Genomic DNA, 19,868 nt, shown 5'->3' on the forward strand with positions numbered 1-19,868 from the left:
TGAGTGAAAAAATCATAACCCATAAGATAAATGTGCAACCACCTGAAGAGAATGTTTCTAAGGCTTAATGAAGAGAGCTAATGCCATCAGAGATGAATAAGGTGGGTGTTGGCATGATGGTGAGAAAGGGACACTGCAACGTGTAGCAGGAGACCTGGGTCTTCTTCTGCTCACACTACCAATCCCAACCTATGTGACTTGCGTCAATCCAGTAAGACTTCTCTGGCCCCACTTGAGTGCTCATTGGCCCCACTTGAGTGCTCACTGAATTCATTCAAATAATGAAATTCAAGTTATAGGCTGTCCTACATTTTTGAGATACAGTCAGGTGGAAGAAAAGTGCCTCCCAGATGAAGTGCTATCTGAGCCAAAGCCTCAGTTTTGAGCTTACCTCAATACCTCAATTTTGAGGTATTGAATGAGTGAAGAAAAGCTTTGGAAGGAGAATGCTCCAGCCAGGAGGAACTGCGTCCATCCACTGGCCTGAGTCTGGAGGTGAAGGGAGTATTTCTGAGAGCTACAAGTCCTGAGTGGGGAGCAGTTTCTTTCAGCTGCTGGACCACAGGGGAGGAGAACCAAAAGGCAAGGCTGATATATAAGCAGAATGTAGATCATGCAGGGTGTTGTTAGTCGTGCTAATGAACTTGGTTACTGTTTCTTGGCTTAAGGGCAATGGTCAAAGATTAAGATAGTAAGATTTGCGTGGCTAGCATAAAGAGTGGAAGAGGAAAAGAAAACTGAGGCAGGATGAAGGGGATACTCCAGTCTGAAGATGTTGGTGACCTTAACTAGGTTAGGAAAAGTGAGCAGAGAAGTTGGTCCATCAACTAAATAGCTATTTGAGAAAAGATTTTATATGACTTGATGGTCATAGAGGTGAGGGAAAAGGATGCCTGCTGGGCTTCTGACCTGTGCAATTGGGTAAATTTTAGTGCTGTTCATGGAGAAAGAAGCCCAGGGGGAGGAACCGGCTTCAAAAGGAATTCGGGAATCTCTAACATGAGGGGATGAAACCAGCCGATCTGTCCTGGGGCTCCTCATACTAACTGGCCTTCCACATGCTGAGAATATCACACACGTTGTCACACTTAGTCTTCTCAGCTGTGGGAGGTAGTATTCTGTGCTCAAAAGATGTGAAAGCTGAGGCTCAGAGAGCTTAATGCCTTGTATAAGGTCCCTTAGCTAATAAGTAGCGGAGCCAAAAGTTCAGACCAAGCTAAACCAGGTGCATTTCATTCTAAAGCATGCGCACTTTCTATTTCATCGCTCCCTTTTCCCTTTGAGCCTGATATGTGTAATTCTGTGAAAATAGGTCACTTGTAGAACACAAATAACTTTAGACTTTATGTATTGTTAAATTGAAGGCATAAACTCTACCTTCTAACCGGTCATTATCTCTCACCTGGAATACTGCAGTTGTCTCCAAACTCATCTCTTGAATCCACTCTTCTTTTCAATCTGCGCCGAAGTGATCTTTTTAAAGTTCAGTTTTGATCATCGTGCTATTGCTTAAAAAATGTCAATGACTTTCCATTGCTTTTAGGATAGAACAAATCCTTAACATGCCCCAGTGATGTGTAGCCCCCGTTAACTGTCCCACTTCATCTTGTGCCATTTTCTACCTTCTTCTCTGTACTTAGGCCATACTGGCCTTCCCTCAGCTTCTGAAGTGTGCTATGCTCTTCTCCTCTGCATGAAATACTTGTCTTCTGTCTCTGTATCAACCAGCTAGTGCCTTTTCTTCATAGCTCAGCTAATCTTGTCAACGAATCAGGTTCTGATACACTCAACAAAACAATTTTTTCACCTAAGACCGCAATTTGTACTTATACATGGATTGTGTTCATTTTTTCCCTCACCCATTAGGTTCCCTAAAAGTAGTTCTATCACTGTTTTGCCAGGCATATAATTGGCACTCAATAGATATTTTCTAAGCAAATTAATAAATTTACAAAAGAATGAATGCATTTCTAGATTAGTTAATTTATATTTGATTATTTATTTGGTATATTATTTAGAATAGAAAAAGGAACATTTTCTTTATTCCCATAAAATAACTAATTTCAGTTATATATAACATTGTTTGTGTTTTTCTTAAGATTTTATTTATTTATTTGACAGAGAGACAGAGATCACAAGTAGAGAGGCAGGCAGAGAGAGAGGGAGAAGCAGGCTCCCTGATGAGCAGAGAGCCTGATGTGGGGCTCAATCCCAGGACCCTGAGATCATGACCTGAGCCGAAGGCAGAGGCTTAACCCGCTGAGTCACTCAGGCACCCAACATTGTTTTTTAATATCTTGTTGATACAGCATTTCCCCTGATATTATATTATAATTGTTTTTCCCTTTCTGAAGTCAATTTTCTTTTGCACGATAGATGAAGCTAATTCCAACAGCATAGTGGTAATTACTGAATTGACATTTTTTGGATTAAACCAATTAAACCAAAGCAATTAAGACTTGGAAATGGCAACTATAAAAGAACAATATGTCATCATTCAGTGTACCAATGAAGAATGGAAATGTGTTATAATTAGTTTGTAAATGTCATATCTTTATTGGACTTGCTAATTAAATGAGACTTTTCCATCCCAGCCTTGCTGAAAATAATTTGGAATTTTCAGGAGTGATATTTTATTTTTTTCACTCAAGAATGATTCTCTGCCATGTGACGATCATAGTCTAACAAATAAGGCTTGGATTAGACCTAGTGAAGAATGCCACTAATGTGTGAACCCTTGGCCCTCAAGTGGTGGTGGACTGTCAGTGCTCAAAATAGGCTACCAGGACTCAGGACTGAATAAATGATTGGGCTGGACTGGGATATAATCTATCATAAGATATTTTTGCAATGTATTCTACAGATACATTGCTGAGACCCCCCCCAAATTGTCTATGAACATTGACTATGATTATTTAGCATTTCAATCTCAAAGAGCCAACTGAAGGGATTAGATTACATGAGCACCCAACAAAGTTCTTTAGCTTGAATAGCTTGTAATTCTACATGGAGGAAGGGACGAATTAAAGGCAGGTGGAAGAAGGCTTATATATTAGAGACTAAAGTTCTGGTTGTTACAGGAAATAGGTTTTTGGCCATTAGGACAACAATTTATGATATAGTCCAGCATTTACCAACATGGCCATCCTGGTCTTCTAGGATTCTACAGAATTATTAGAGGGGTCTACAAGCCATGTATGTATCTGTGTCTAAATAAATACTGTCATATATCATACATATTACCATTTTCCAAATATATATAGGTTAGTGTTATAAAAATGAGAATTTATATTTCATAGAATCTTTTCATCTGTTATGTATATTCTCAGATATCTAAAAAATGTGGGTTCTTCAATCCTGAGGCATCATTTTGCATTAAATCTCAATGAACAAGTTATATCTGTCATACTATGGGGTATACAAACTGTTTTTTTCTCCACACCTAGTATTTCTGAGAATCTTCAGATAATAGGACTCCATCCTGAGTGCTACCTTCACTTTTCTCATCTGATGCTCTGGTTTCTCTGCTCACCACTTTCTACTGTTTCCCACAACTTTTTTGATGCTGCTGCCAAACTCTCTAGTTGAAATCAGACTAGGATTGTCCTCAGGGTCCTCTCTTTGTTGCCCAAAGCAAAGATATCATTAGGATGGTTGTGGCGTATAATAAAGTTTACCCAAGACTGGAGGATAATATGAGAGAATTATAGTGCAGAAATGGGAAACCTAGCATTAGGTATTCAACATCATTACTACTAGAGTCAGTTCATTATGCCCATTCATGGGAGATCCCTACTGGTTGGCTCTGTCCTTAGTGTCTAGCCTTGTTTCAGGTTTCTACCCTCCTTCCATAGGCAGTTGCCTCCCTGGGCTCTAGGCTAGAATCCCTCTTCCTGCACATAAAGAAATCACTACCTGTTGTGATTTTATATCCTAGAAATTATTTTATGCCATTCAGACCCTAGTGTATACAACTTTAAAATTACAATAAGTAACTGTTATTGTCTGAATATTATCATTCCCAGGTAGGATTATCATTTAATGACCCTCTACCCCAACAATCTACTCCCAAGCAAGGGGGCTTTCCAATCAAAAGGGTGAATGATTAGTTTCACAAAGTCTCAGAAGAACATAGATTGACTTCTAAGCACAGCACAGAGTCAGGATATGGAGATGTCTTTCCCTAAGAGATTTTGCAATCAGAAACTTTCCCTTCAGCACATGAAGGCATAACCTTCATGGAATGGGGTAGCAAAAGGTTTACCTTCTTCTCCTATGTGCACCCAAAGGCTTGGTCTTTTCCTGTTGCAAATTACATCCACCATGTCCATAGGTGATCTGATATTTAAAAAATGGCTTTGTCCTTGAAAAAATTTGAAATCATAATTATTGTGGGATAAATACCAGCCCAGATGTCCAGTGACATGATGTCTAGACTTGATTCTGAAATTAATGAGATCTCTGTCATACCAGCAATCTGGTCTCCTTTTTCTCATCTTTGAAATCAGGATTGCTTTCTTGTTAATTTGATTTTTGTTTATTATTTGCTGATGACTAAACTCCTTCTGACTCCAAAATTCCCAGGTATCTCCAAGTTACTTATGGAATGTCTATTGTTTTGCTTTTCTCTGGACTGTCTTCAGTAGCATTGAGTAGCTTGGCTTTGCATCAACTCTATGAAATTGTAAAATAGAGGACACCTGTGTGGCTCAGTCAGTTAATCATGGCTTAGTCAGTTAAGGGTTTACCTTTGGTTCAGGTCATGATCCCAGGAACCTGGGATCGAGCCCTGCACTAGGCTCCCTGCTCAGCTCCCTCTGCCCCCTCCCTGCTCATGCAGTCTCTCTCTCTCTCTCTCTCTCTCTCTCACACACACACACACACACAAATAAGTAAATACAGTCTTTAAAAAAAAAGAAACTGAAAAATAAAGAAAAAAACTAGATTAAGTGTGCTGTGGTCAAGGTCAGAATAAACATTTGAATGCCTTGTGCAAAATGTTACATCTCGATATTTTAAATTAGTCTATTGAAATATTTCTATATATCCTTAAAAGCAGGAAACACACTTATTAATTTTCACCCAGCTACTGAACTTCACAGGTCATTAAAAATGTGTTGTGAAAAATTAGTCACTTGCCCCCAGTTATAGATGGTGATAGAATTAGGAGTTGAATCATATGTTTCCATCACTACTCTTAACTTTAAAAATAAGAGTTAACACTAAGATAATTTAAAGGAAGAGACTGTGTCAGGGTGCAGATAATATTTTAAAAATGCAATTTTAAAGAGACCAAAAATTCTACTTACATTTATAATTATTACTATGTGTATGAGAAACAAAGATGAGAATATTTCAATATATGTTCCCCAGATAAATCTTGAGGCAAATTACAGAAAGTATCAAAGGAAAAGGAAGATTCTTAAACTCCAAAGAGTTTACTACATGCATTAACTAGAGGCAAAATGACCACTCAACTTGATGTTTATGGGAAAAAAAATACTCAATGAAAATATTGTTATGACTGGGCTAGCTTAAATTAAAAACACATCAAAGAAACATGATGTTTTCAGACTACAGAAAGCCTTCTGATATAGAATTTACTAGGAAACAGGTTTTGGATTTTAATTTTGGCAATTAATAATTTAAAATATGAAGACTATTTAAGTTAACAGAAGACAGGCAGCTCTGCTTTCCCTCCATGCCTCATGGATGATTTGCTGGGGAAAATCACACACATAGGTAGGTATAAAAAAGACCCATGAACATCTGCATTGTTTTCATTATTTCCTAATGGGGCTTCTGAAAATGCCAGAATGTTCCTCTCTCCATACAATGTGATGTATGATTATTGTGTGTATGATTATTGTCACCATCCTGCAGTCCCCAATATGCAAGACTTCCTGGTTTTCAGAAACCTTACTACTCTGAGGTGGAGTATGTAGCTTAGAACTTAAGAGTCATCTCTTCTGAGACTGAAAGACCCAGGGACAGTCTCCTGGTGACACAAGAATGACTTGAATAAGAACATTCCTCATTCAAATGAAACAAGAGCTATCGTGTATATACTGATTCATTTTTTTTTAAGCTCACACTTTTTAGTGCAAGTAAAATATATTTTTAGTTTTTATCTATCTAGCTCAAAAAATTCCAAGTTTTGAAGTTATTGCAATAAATGTACCTTGTCTGTAAGTCTTGAAAGTGAAACAAATTGGTTTATAAATCCTTATAATTACAATATGCTTTAATGACTATTTCCTGTTTAGTTTCTGGCTGCTTTTGATGAATGATTGGGAAGTTTAGGTGGATTTAGGCAGATTTGTGTGAAGGTAAGAACAGTGAAAGAGGTGACAGCTAAAAGCAACTTAAAACTCTAAAGATCTAGGTTCTCATGCCTACACTGCAAATGGAAGATAAAGGATTTAGTCATTGAAGAGACATAACAAGACAGGTTAGGGTAAACTGAGGCTCAAAGAGGTTGAGGAATCTGCCTGATGGTGTGTAATTGGTGTTGCTAAAAACACAGATGAAACTCCAGCCTCCCTGCCCCAACCTTAAACTTGGGCAAAAGATAAAATGCTGATAATTCAGGAAAGTCTTCCCACTTTCCCAAATAACACTTCTTTTCTATTAACTAATTTGCAGAAGTGCCGCCATTAACGATTTGATTCTTTGGTCTAAGACTTTGGAGTTTTTCTTGTAGGGAACCACACAGCATATTTCTGTGAATGAATTAAGCAAATTTTTCCAAGAGTTGGTCTGAATAGGATAAAGAGGAAGAGGACATTGGAAAGTCTACAGCAGGAGTGGGGTCAGGAGAACGGGAGAAAATTGATGAAGGAAGACTGTGAAGAGTGCAAAGCAGTTGGCCTGGGAGAGTCTGTAATTGACTAAAGGCAGTGCTGACTGTTGTAATGAAATTGTGCTCTAAATGTGTTTTAATGTAATCATGTAATGTTTGTTTCCCTTACTTCACTGCCTTCATAGATTCATTCACAGTATTTATCCTCTTACAAACAGCTGTTTTACATGCATCACATTTCAAAAGATTGCTTCTGATTTTTTTATTCAGAAGATGCACATTTATAAATGATGCTCTCCAAATATTAGTTGAATTAAGCGAAATCTTCTTCAACCTTGCCTTTTTCTTAGTCCATTGTTTTTTTTTTGCAATCTCTTTGAAAGATCCAAAGATATCTTGGTTAATATCGTCCAGAGTGTTCTGGCTCCTCAGGCTGACTTTACAAGGTAAACAAGCTTTGGTGAGCAATTGTGTGTGTTGTATTCAGTGTATCCACGTTTCCATGCTTCCTTCCTCCTCTGCTTCCCCTGCTAGTGAAGATCTTTAGAAGTGTTTATAGTTACACTAATTTTCAGATTATTACAAATGAGCTAGGTTTGTAGTATTTTCTTTGGTTATTTTAATGATGGATTTGGGAGAATTTTTCTATGCTGAAATTCTTCAGCATCCTTAATCAAATATCAAAGGATAACAATGCGAAATCTGATGTGAAATTGGGGTGCAAAAGGTCTACCTTCTTTTGAACCTTCCAAGAGACCTATTTTTTGGTCTTATTCTTTCCACAATTTAATGTGCCTGGGTGACTCAGTCAGTTAAGTGTCTGCCTTTGGCTCTGGTCATGATCCCAGCATCCTGGGATGGAGTCCCACATTGGGCTCTTTGCTCAGCACGGTGTCTGCTTCTTCCCTGCCTCTGCCCCTCCCCCTGCTTGTGTTTCTCTCTCTGTCAAATAAATAAAATCTTTAAAAAAAGATAAAAAGAAATATGATGTGAAATGGATCAGAGTGTTACGTTGACTTGCAACATCCTTCTTGATTCAGAAATATTGCCAGGTCTAGAGTATAAATGTACTAATGCTTAAAATGCCAAAGATTGCTTTCAGGTTTGATAACATAAGCTTCCTATCTGCTCAGACAGGATTTACAAATGATGTGGATTGCAAAGTCAGATCGATGTGAGGTTCATTTGGAAAGCACTCATTGAACAACTACTATCCACTGTCCACACGTAGAATGTATTTTTCTTTCCTTCCAGGAGTTATGGTCTTCTAGGGGTAAAACAAATCATCCACACAGAACACATCATGAAAAATATATTAAACTTATTTAGAGGTGGACTTTAAGGTTGACTGTTAGAGTGAATAGTGAAAAAGCCCACGGGATGACTGATACAGCCAAGGCCATCGTATATGTCCTAATAGAGCAGGTCTGGAAAAATTTAGTGATTTAATTTTTAATCTGTTACAAGAAAATTTGCAATAACCTTGGAAATTGGATGAATAGATGTCTAAGGTTGTGCACATGCATTGGTATACTTTGCTAAAACAACCATTCTTCGGGGTCATACATGCCATTAGTCCCTGAAGCCCAATAACTTATAAATAACCTCGATTCCAGTTCAGTCATTCCCAAATTTGTGTGACAGCATGAATCTCCCTGGGTGCTTACAAAGCACATGGTGTCAAACACACTGAGTTGGAGGTTCTAGTCTGTATTGTTAACCGACTACCCAGGTGAGCCTGATGGGCAGGTAAATTTGGGAATCTCTAGTTCATCTGGCATAAGATTAATTTTCGTTAAATAGGCTTTTTACCCACCCTTGCCCCCTCTCTTTCTCTATTTTTCTCCCTCTCCCCCATCAAGACTTACAAAAATAAATAAATCTTAGAAAGAGCTAATTTGCTTTAAATTTACTTTTAGTCTCCAGGCTGGCATAAGTGAGATACAGTTTTCCAAGAGACCTATTTTTTGGTCATCTTCTTTCCACAATTTAATCAAGTTGTTAAGGTGAAAATCTGATTCTTCTCTGTGAAGTGGCTCATAAGACAGAAGAGGAATTAATTTACACTGCCTGGTGTTAGGATGCATTATGATTATGTTGGCAAAGCTATAAAAAGAAAGTATCCAAAGCTTATTAAAAAATTCCATGGAGGTCCCTGTTAGAGCAGATGGATGAAGCAGAGTGCCTGATCATTTAGCAGCTACTGAGCTAAAGGATCTTCGAGCCAAGGTGTATATAGCTGGGGCAGCTTGGCGAAGGTCACCAAATCATAGTTACAGCTTTCAAGGGGAAAGTTTAGAATTTTACAGTAAAATGCATACTTGTTTGTCTTACTGTACAAAAATGACTAAACAGCCTGATAAATACATTGCCATCACTAGTCAATTACCCCCAGGAAATCTAATAGTAGATTTCCTTTGTTGCATTTGTTGGGTCCTCCTCTCCTTTGTAATCAGAAAATGTCTTTCCACAAAATGCCAACTAGAACCACAAAGATAGGATACAGGAAAAATAAATAAATAAGCAATTAAATAGTCTAAAATTACCCTCCCCCCTAACAAAAAGTTCTATGGTTTTTACATAAAAAGTTATATCGACCTCATACTATTTTCATTGAATTCTGCTACTTATGATATAAGATAAGTTGAAAAGTAAAAGTAACAACCTGAAAATAGCAGTAATTAGATTATAGAGAATATTATACCACCAGCAATAGGAATTTGCTCTCATTTTACTCTGGAAAAGAATTTTAAGACATCTGAATGTGTGTGTTCACAGATTATATAATTATACTATATATGTATGTCATGTAATAGTTAATTAGAAGTATAAAGAGAACAAAAAAATTGATTTTTATTCAAAGTGCTTATTATTGCAATTTATGAGCTTTATTTTTAAGATTCAAAATTGAATGGAAATTTTCATATTAGATGACTTGTTTGAAAAATGTTATGAGTTTGGTCCAACACTATGGAGAATATGAAGTTCAAATCAAGAAAATATTCTTTTTTTTTTTAAAGATTTTATTTATTTATTTGACAGAGATCACAAGTAGCAGAGAGGCAGGCGGAGAGAGAGGAGGAAGCAGGCTCCCTGCCAAGCAGAGAACCTGATGTGGGGCTCGATCCCAGGACCCTGGGATCATGACCTGAGCCGAAGGCAGAGGCTTTAACCGACTGAGCCACCCAGGCGCCCCCAAGAAAATATTCTTGATAAGGTGATTCATGTGAATGGTATATGGCATAGTAGGCGAATTTTAGGTGGCGTCTGTCCCTAACTTTATAATTCTGGGCATTTCTATGCTATCTAATCTCTTCTAAACTTCTAAGGGTTGATGATTGTAGAAGGGAGACAATAAAATGAAACTATGAAAAACCATGTTTTGGAATCACAAGTAACAGGGCTTAAATCCTAATTTGGAGCAAGTTCTAAATATCTGGAAGATTCAATTTTTGGTTGTCTCGTTTGAATTATGGGTATAATTCCCACCCTATCTCACCTGACCTTGTATCTCTAACATTAGTGGTAAAGAGTAAATAAAATAATGTATATAAAACAATCCATTATACCTAGGTAAGTAAAGGCTCAATTAAGAGTGGCTGTTTTAAAGGTGTACAGCTGATAATTAAAATAATTATTCCTTTACACTTCCTTTAATGCTTTCTATAGACATTATTTGTTGTGTAATGATACATGTTCACTTAAGTTTCCGATTAGGTTTTTAAAGATTTATTTATTTATTTTAGAGAGAGAGCAAAAGCAAGAGGGGTAGAGAAGAGAATCCTAAACAGACCCTACGCTGAGCATGAGAACCCAACATGGGACTTGATCTCATGACCCTAATCATGACCTGAGCCAAAACAAAGAGTCAGATGGATAACCTGACCGACCAACTGGACCACCCAGGCAGCCCTGATTAGTTTTTTTTTTTTTTTTTATCATTTTTTAAAATTTATTTTCAGCATAACAGTATTCATTGTTTTTGTACCACACCCAGTGCTCCATGCAATCTGTGCCCTCTCTAATACCCACCACCTGGTTCCCCCAACCTCCCACCCCCCCACCTCTTTAAACCCTTCAGATTGTTTTTCAGAGTCCATAGTCTCTCATTGTCCACCTCCCCTTCCAATTTTTTTAAAATGCAAACGAAAAGCCGAAGTGTCGGAGGTCGGAGTTGTCTCTGGAAATAACCTGACTCTTTGAGAGAAAGGATTTTTTAAGGCATTTGAACCTGAAGAGTTGAAAACAGACTTCAGAGTGGGAAAGAGTACATGACAACATAATAGTTTTTGTTTCTGGCAAGAGAATTGAGTCATTCATTAGCTGGTGAGAGAGCAATTCAAGATGTGACAAGGCCCTGGGTGTTATCTGAGTTTCTGGGAAGATGCCCAGAACCCCAGTTTTCTGGGTTGAGTTACAGAGGAATTAAGCAACAGAAATTTGAATGAGGTTAGGAAATCCAATTATAGACAGAACTGTGACTTAATTCTCAAGGAAACATAGTACCTTCAAGAAGCTTCATATTTAGTAGAACCCTAGAAAGATAGAGGAGCAATGATGAGGAGAAGCGCCCCAGCAGATGGCCATGTGGAGCTCCCAGACCCCCAAAGGGGTGCAGGAGAAAGACTGAAATGAACTCAAGAAGGGCACAGGGTGGTTTAAGTAGACCCTAAGCCCTAAATACCCTAGGGTTGGAACAACGAGGATGCAGATCCACATACCTCTACCTAAGGTCCTGGTCATGCATGAGACGATGGCAGTGGATCTCAGCACACAATGATGAACAAGACAAGTTGTAACTCCCAAGAGGGTATGCCTGGTCACAGGCCATCTGCAAACTGGATGCCTCTCCTCCCTAATACTTAAGGCTCCCTTTCAAGAGAGAAAGGAGAGAGGTATTGGTGTTGGTGTTTTAGTTGCCTCATATTCACCCCATTGGTGAAGGAGAGATTCCCACCTGAGGATTGTGGGGATGGTAAACACATGACACCTAACACTGGACAGAGGAGATTGTATGAAATCAGGAGAAGTTTATTAGTCACATATATTCATAGCTTTGGGTAGGCAGACACTGTTCAGGACTACCTAGGACATGCACTTGGGAACAGAGTGAACAACAGGGCTGTGGGAGGCAGGCTCGTAGTAGTAAGAAAGTGGGGTTCCAGTGCACCTGGGTAGCTCAGTTGATTCAGTGGCCTTTGGCTCAGTCATGATCTCAGGGTCCTGAGATCAAGCCTGCTTCTCTCTCTCTCCCATTGCTCTTGCTTAATCTCTCTCTGTCAAATAAATAAATAAAAATCTTAAAGAAAAAAAAAAGAATCTGGGGTTCCTCTTGGTTCATGTGGGAAGATATGATTGGCTTGATTGAATAATTCTGCGGGCAGTCAGGAAACTGAAATCTGCTACTCAGGGATGAGAGAAATTAGACCTGGTCCCTTTGATAGAGGGAGGGTTGTTTGGCAAAGGGGCCTTATCTACAAGGGCTGTGTGGGGAGGGAACTTATGGTTAGGCCATATGTGGTCTATTTTATCACATGGCAAGGCAGAAATCTGTGTGGCATTATTGTAAAAAGTGGATATCCTCAGGGGTCAGCAGGCATGAATTTTTTACTTTGTGACTTAAATAGTACTTTGAGGAGCCCATTCAGTCTCTCAGTTAAATTTGCTGCCTGGGGCTGGCTGCCTGGGTCCTATAGAGGAGCTGAAAGTTTGAATACTTTCTTCAAGATCCCAGTATTATGTATTCTGACAAGTGAAATGAGTGCTTTGGTCACTATTAGTGTACTTAGAACTCCAACGGGGATAAGGGGTATCCTCGTGAAGCTTTGTATTGTAGTCTTAGTACGTGTAGAGAAATCTGTTACCTTGATTTTTATTTTAGGTATCTGTGAAGAGATTCCCAGAGTTCTTTACAAAAAAGGAGGCAACTCTTAGGCAATGTACAAAAATGTACAGATGCGGCCAATTGTTATTGCCTAAGGTGTGCCAATCATCCTGACCCTTGGGTTTTCCCCTTTGTCAGGGACATTCTGGTTAAGGGATGAAAACAGCAGCTCTCCACTGATGTATGATGGTGGTGATATCATCAGTAAAATGTATGAACTCCCACTGCTGGTGATTCATTTGATTCTAACGGGCTTGCCAAGTAGCTTAGGGCTCTGGGAAAGACATGGCCTCCATCAGCATTGTGGCATCTGTTGAGAGAATGAAGACAGGACACCCCTTCTGCAGGTGGATTATATCAGAGGGTCCAGGTTTGACTTTATCCAGTAGCAAGGAAGGCTCAGAAGTTATGCTGAGCTTTTGGGGTGCTGCTTTAATGACTCAAGGCTTAATGGCTAGCCAGGTACAAGGGGTCATAGGCTCAAAGTTTATGAGAGCTTTATTTCCAGAAAAAACCACTATATGGCCAATAATTGCCATTTTAATGGTATATAGTGCCAAGCCAGGAAAGGCACTTTCTTGTATCAGAAGCCCATGGGCAACTTATGGCCAGCATAGGTGGTCCAGAAACTCTAGGAGCCATGAAAGATGGTTACTGAAGCCTCTCTGGTGAAGAGGTTTCTGAGGGCACAAACTGGAGTGCCTGTTGATTTCAGTTTGGACAGATTTTTAGAGACTTTTATTGGTGGGATCCCCTTTCAAGGTGGGCTAATTTTTAAATAACAACTTTAGTGACATTAAGTAAAATTTGTTATTGAAGAATATGTTACCCCCAGAACCCAAAAGGGACTAAAGATGGTGAAATTGTCTTAACCATGTGAGTGCTGAGAAGGTCAATACCTGTTTCTTTTTTTTTTTCTTTTTAAGATTTTATTTATTTATTTACAGAGCATAGGAGTGGGGAGGTGCAGAGATAGAGGGAGAGAGAGAATCCCAAGCAGACACCTCGCTAAACATGGAGCCCAGTGCTGATTGGATGGAGTCTGCAATTTCAGTAATTAGGTTGTTGGCTGTAGGACCTTAATGGGATGGCATGTGGCATTACAGTTGCAGCAATCAACTGTAGGCCACCATTCATTTGTTCCAGATTTAAGGAACAAGCCAAATAAGGCTGTTAAATGGAATACCAGTGGAATCAGGGAAGGATTCACTCATTACCTGTTAAATAGCAAGTTTTTAATCCTTGAGGACCTTGTTTTAAATTACATTGAGTCATGTTAACTATTTAATGGGGTTGGGGGAGTAGGGAGCGAGGAATGGGTCATGAGTTCTTATTTTGTTAAGCCAGTAATTTTCATCTATTTTTTATTGGGTCAGAGTATCCATGCTCACTATGGGATATTTTAGGGCAATGAGTGCTAAAACCATAGGGAATTTAAGCTAGACAGAATTTCCTATAGTTAAGGAGAGTCATATCTCTTTGTGTTCTACCTTACATTCAGTAATTCCCTCATGGTAGGGGATACCATGTTTACTTTTAGTGGGATTCAAGGTATAACTGTAATTTTAGCCTTAGTATTTGTTAAGATCAATCGATGAATTTCTGCATATAGTAAAATTAATTCAGGGGTGCCTTGGTGGCTCAGTCAGTTAAGCATCCAAATCTTGGTTTCAGTTAAGGTCATGGGATTGAACCCCATGTTGGGCTCCAGGCAGAGCAAGAGGTCTGCTTAGAGATTCTCTCCTTCTGCCCCTCCCTCACTTCTCTCTCTTTCTCTCTCTTAAATAAATAAAATCTTTAGAAAATTAACTCAGAATCTATATTATAAAGGCACACAAATCAGTGTCCTTTTATCTTTTGCTATATAAATGTTTCTAGTAAATTTTGGATTTCCAGTGAGGTCAAATTATGGACCTTTGTTTTAAGTTGTTTCTTGTTGGTTTTCTCTCCTTGTATTCTACATTCTTTCTTTCTTTTCTTTTTTTAATTTATCTTATTATTATTGTTTGGTCACTGGATATAGGTGAGGAATGAGGGTGAGGTGGGGAATGGTGCTCTCTACTCCTATCATACTTATAAGTTTCTTCCCCAGAGAACCTCAAATCAGTATCATCAGGGTTGGGGACATTCCCAATAGCGGTAGTTGGTTTATAAACCGTGGGCTTAAATTCAGTTTGAATGAACCCCTTCATGATGCCACAAGGGTGCCGTGGGTGTTTTGTGGAGGATTAGGATCTTTGTTACAACTGAAACATGGGGAGCAGAGTGGTGCAGGGTAAGAGTTGTGGGTCTACTACCAGGCTTGTTGGATCAAAATCCTCCTCTGCTGTGGGCCCACCTCCTCTGTCATGTGGAATTCTTTCTTTCTTTTTTTCCTCTGTTCAAATTCCACAAATTTGAAATATTTAAGGTTTTTAGCCATGTAAAGTTGCAGCTTTCAGTTTCTGTCTGCACAATCACCTATAATGCATACCTTCGGGGTATTTATGGGGAAAGTTTCAGGAGCTTGGTAGCCTCCTTTGTCGGGGGTTGCCTCGTTGTCCAGGGAATTCCAGTCTTCCTGGAATCAAGGTTCATATCCAGTAAACTCATTTTGTGTATGGCTTGGATGTAGACCATAAGGCCAATGATTGCAAGATTAGCCCTTTGGTGTGTTGGTAGACAGGAATACTGAGCAAAACCTAGGTACACTGGCTGCAAGTTTTGTTTTGGGAGAGCAGTTGAGTACCAATGTTCCTTCCTCCCCCTACCTTTTTTTTTTTCACCAGCCCCTGGGCCACAGGCCAAGATGGATGTGCACCTCGATACTCCTGAGGGTCAGGAGAGCGCAAGCAACAGTGGCAAGGGGAGCAGCAGCACAGGAAACCAGCAAGGTCACTACCCTTGCATGAACAACTGGAATGCCATGCTTAATTCTCTACGGGGTGGTGATCTCCTTTCTTTCCACAAATCTCATAAAAGGCTATCTGTGGGGCTGTCCCAGAGGTGCACAATTACAATGTCTGTATAGCTTCCCAAGCAGCTGATGATAGTCCCCAGGCCAGACACAGTGACTTAGGCTGATCCTTGGTAAGCAAAGACGACCTGCCAAACAGACTAAACCTGACATCACCAGGTTATAGCAGGATGCAGTGAAATAACGATACTCATCTTGGGGACAAGAGAGTTTTAGGGTGGAAAGTGATGGCAACGCCTAGCAAAGACAACAGAATACCACACAGGACATAGCCCAAATCTGCCGGCAATTAGCTATTCCTTCCCAGGCAGTGTTACCATATCACAGAATCAGTTTAGTTAACCAAGAGCAGTTAATTGAGGTTGACCAGGTGTCCTCAGTCATGGTGGAGCATGTCATGTGGTTTGGGACACAGTGGTTTCTTAATCGCCCCATTGGTAAGGGAGAGATTCCTGCCCTGTGGATATGGGAATAGCTAGACATTGAGCACTTGCCACTGAACAGATGAGATTGACAGCAAATTTTTAGTCACGTGTATTTATAGCTCAGGGAGAAGGATACCGAAGGCCATGCAGGGCTTCACAGGGATTGTACTTAGACACAGAATAACCAACCGAAGACGATAGGAGGCAGACTTTGTAGTAATATGAGTGTGTGATGCCTCCTGGTTCTTACAAGATGATATGATTGGTTTGTTTGAATATTCCACAGGCTTGCAAAAGGATAAATAGGAACTGTGCCTGGTCCCTCTGATTGTTTGGCTAGCATACCTTATCCTTGAGAACAGAGTGGGGAGGGAAACTTTTATATTTAGGCTATTTGAAGCCCTCCCAGTTTTACCATATGTCAAGGCAGCATATAATATTGAGCCTTAATTTTAGGCTTTACACCACATGGAGAAATGAATTCTGTGTATGATTGTGAATTGGTTGGAAATTTACCCCAGAGAGAATAAATTTTAATGTGGAAATGAATGCTTATACTTGAAATCACAAGACTGTTTTCTTCTCTGAAGGAAAAACAGGGATCTGTGGATTAAAATCAGTTCTGTTAAAGAATAATGCATTTATATCATTGCACATCTGTTTTTTGACCGAATAAAATGAGTATCTTGCTATTACTTGGATAAAAAAATTATTGAGGAACACCTGGCTGGCACAGTTGGTGGAGAATCCAACTCTTGATCATAGGGTTATAAGTTTGAGCCTCATGTTGGATATAGAGATCACTTAAAATATAAAAATAAAACCCCTTTGTCTACCACTATACTATCAAACAAGACAGTGAGCATTATTTTAAAAAAAATATTGAAACTGAACTAGAACTCCCTTTTATAAAATAATGGAAAACTTAATGTCCTTTAGAAAGCCCTAGTACACAATGCTCTACAATGTAGGATATATTAAAAAAAATTTTTTTAAAGATTTTACTTATTTATTTAGAGCATGCACACATGCTTGGGGGAGGGACAGAGGGAGAGGGAGAGAGAGAATCTTTTTTTTTTTATTCAGACAATGTTTATTTACTGAATTTTTTTATAAACATATATTTTTATCCCCAGGGGTATAGGTCTGTGAATCGCCAGGTTTACACACTTCACAGCACTCACCATAGCACATACCCTCCCCAATGTCCATAATCCCACCTCCCCTCCCAACCTCCCTCCCCCCATCAACCCTCAGTTTGTTTTGTGAGATTAAGAGTCACTTATGGTTTGTCTCCCTCCCAATCCCACCTTGTTTCATTTGGAAGAGAGAGAATCTTAAGCAAACTCCATGCCCATCATGGATCCCTATGCAGGGCTTTTGCTTATGACCCTGAGATCATGACTGAACAAAAATCAAGAATTAGACACCTAACTGACTGAGCCACACAGGTGCCCCCTCTTCAAAACTTTAAAATGGATGCTCATGTTGATACGATTATTTGTCATAATCCCAGAACAATGAAAAATCCCAAATCTAGAGGCATGTGAATGGTGTACTCAGTTCCCTGAGTTCCCCAGCAATCCACAATTTCTGTTTTAAAAAGTCATGTTCTGGGAACAAGGAAAGAAACTTAAGAACCACTCAAGTTGGGAAATCAAATTGAGTCCCAAGTATAAGGCTTAGGCTATTGAAGAGTGACATATTCAGTCCAGCGACAATGTGACAAAACCCTAACCTTCAAAGGAAAACAGTATGGATACTTGCCAGTCTTGTCCTTGACTTGTGTGGAAAAGGAGGGAAAATTCTCCTGATCACTTATTACAAGGGGTTGCAGGTTTGCAACTTTGTAGTGTGAAAAATTTCATGCTGAGAATTTAAGGCTAACCAATTTCGTAGTGCTCCCAGACCCCAGTAGAGACAAATTCAGAGCCTGTATAAAGGAAAACACTTTAATTAGTGTCTCAGGTAATTTCAAGGAAAAAGTTTTTAAAAATGTAAGTTTACAACCACAAATCATTAAACATGCAAGGAAATAAGCTACAATGAGATAGATTATACAGTTTATAGATTATACAGCTTAGATTATACAGTTTACAGATTATACAACATAATCACAATATAAAGAATTCAGATATTAGGATTATTCATAAATTTTTTTAAAAAAGACAATATATTTGAAAAGATAAATGAGGGTATGTAAGTTATGTGTGAATAAAGAACAAAATATAATACAGTGAGGCAGACTTGAAAAAGAGCAAAACAGATTGTCTATAAATGGAAAATATAGATTAAAACTTGATGTGTAGTTTATGTAGCAGGTTAGACACAGATGAAGCGATAACTAGTGAATGGGATGATAGGTTGGAAGACATTATCCAGAATATAGCACAGAGAAACGAAAGAAAGGGAAACTATGAAAGATTGAGAGACACGGTTAATAGACTGTCTATCTCATGTGTCTAATTGGAATTCCCAAGGAAATAATAAAGGATTAAAGTGGTATTCAAATAACTACCACCTGAGAATTTTCCAGAATCGATGAAAGTATTAAATTCAGGAATACTAACAAATCTTAAGGATTAAAAAAAAAAAAAAAGGTTCTTAGGCACCTTGTATGACATTTCAGGACATCAAAGAGATAAATCCTCAAAATATGTCAGAAAAATAGACTCCACAAACTACCAAAAATGGTATACCATTATACCAAAATGGTATATCAATTATACCATCAGTGTATTAGTCAGGGTTCTCTAGAAAAACAGAATCAATCAGGTATATATTTATTATAAAGAATTGGCTCATGCTACTATGGAGATTGAGAAATTCCAAGGTCTATAGTCAGCAAGCTAGACACCCAGGAGAGACAATGGTATTTTTCCCTTCCAAGTCTGAGGGCCTGAAAAACAGAAGAGTGATGATTTAAGTTTCAGTCCCAGGTGGAGTGTAAAGACAGCAGAGAGACTGATGCCCTAGCGGGGGCCTGAGACAGGCAGAGAGAGAAAATTCTTCCTTACTTAGTCTTTTATTATATTGAGGAATTCAGTGGATTGGACGATGACCATCCACATTGGAGAAGACAATCTTCTTTACTCAGTCCATTGACCCAAATGTTAATTCCAGAAACACCCTCACAGACATACCCAGAACATTGTTTGAACAAACACTAGGAACCCTATGGCTGAGCCAAGTTGCCACATAAAATTATCGTATTCAACAACTTCTTTTTTTTTTTTAAAGATTTTATTTATTTATTTGACAGAGAGATCACAAGCAGGCAGAGAGGCAGGCAGAGAGAGAGGAGGAAGCAGACTCCCTGCTGAGCAGAGAGCCCGATGCGGGGCTCGATCCCAGGACTCCGAGATCATGACCTGAGCCGAAGGCAGCGGCTTAACCCACTGAACCACCCAGGCGCCCCCGTATTCAACAACTTCTTAACAACAAAAATGGAATAAAGTATGTTAATATTGTGAAGTGCCTGGAGAAGGTAACTTCAACCTAGAATAGTGCACGAAGATGAGGATAAAATAGATCTTTTCAGACATAACAAAACCATTGGTTTCCCCAAAGGAATTTCTAAAAGCTATACTTTAAGGGAAAGGGGAAATTATCTCAGAATTGCAATGTATATATAAAAAAATGTCATGGAAATACAATGGTAATATGGATATAAAGAATACAGTAGTTCTTAAATAATGCTGAAATATTTGATGTGACTGTCATATCAGATGCTTCCTTTCAAATGACTGACAAAAATTGTGTGTATGTTTACAGAGAAAGAGTAAATATAGCTGTTAACAA

The 19,868-nt window shown here is 38.8% G+C and overlaps 1 protein-coding gene across 9 annotated transcripts in view; it reads left to right on the forward strand.

The window, feature by feature from the left end:
- The window catches only part of PKIB (cAMP-dependent protein kinase inhibitor beta), a 111,977-nt gene that overhangs the window by 71,288 nt on the left and 20,821 nt on the right, over window positions 1-19,868 (forward strand). For 5 of the 9 annotated variants that reach the window (XM_047734923.1, XM_047734925.1, XM_047734924.1 and 2 more), the window contains one exon: window positions 15,455-15,559. The exons of the other annotated variants lie outside the window; for them this stretch is intronic. In XM_047734923.1, coding sequence (XP_047590879.1) covers window positions 15,475-15,559 — 85 coding nt within the window. In that variant the 5' untranslated portion in view covers window positions 15,455-15,474. The remainder of the gene's footprint in view (window positions 1-15,454; window positions 15,560-19,868) is intronic. 9 annotated transcript variants of the gene reach the window in all.

Source organism: Lutra lutra, chromosome 6, assembly GCF_902655055.1.
Source record: "Lutra lutra chromosome 6, mLutLut1.2, whole genome shotgun sequence".
NCBI lineage: Eukaryota > Metazoa > Chordata > Mammalia > Carnivora > Mustelidae > Lutra > Lutra lutra.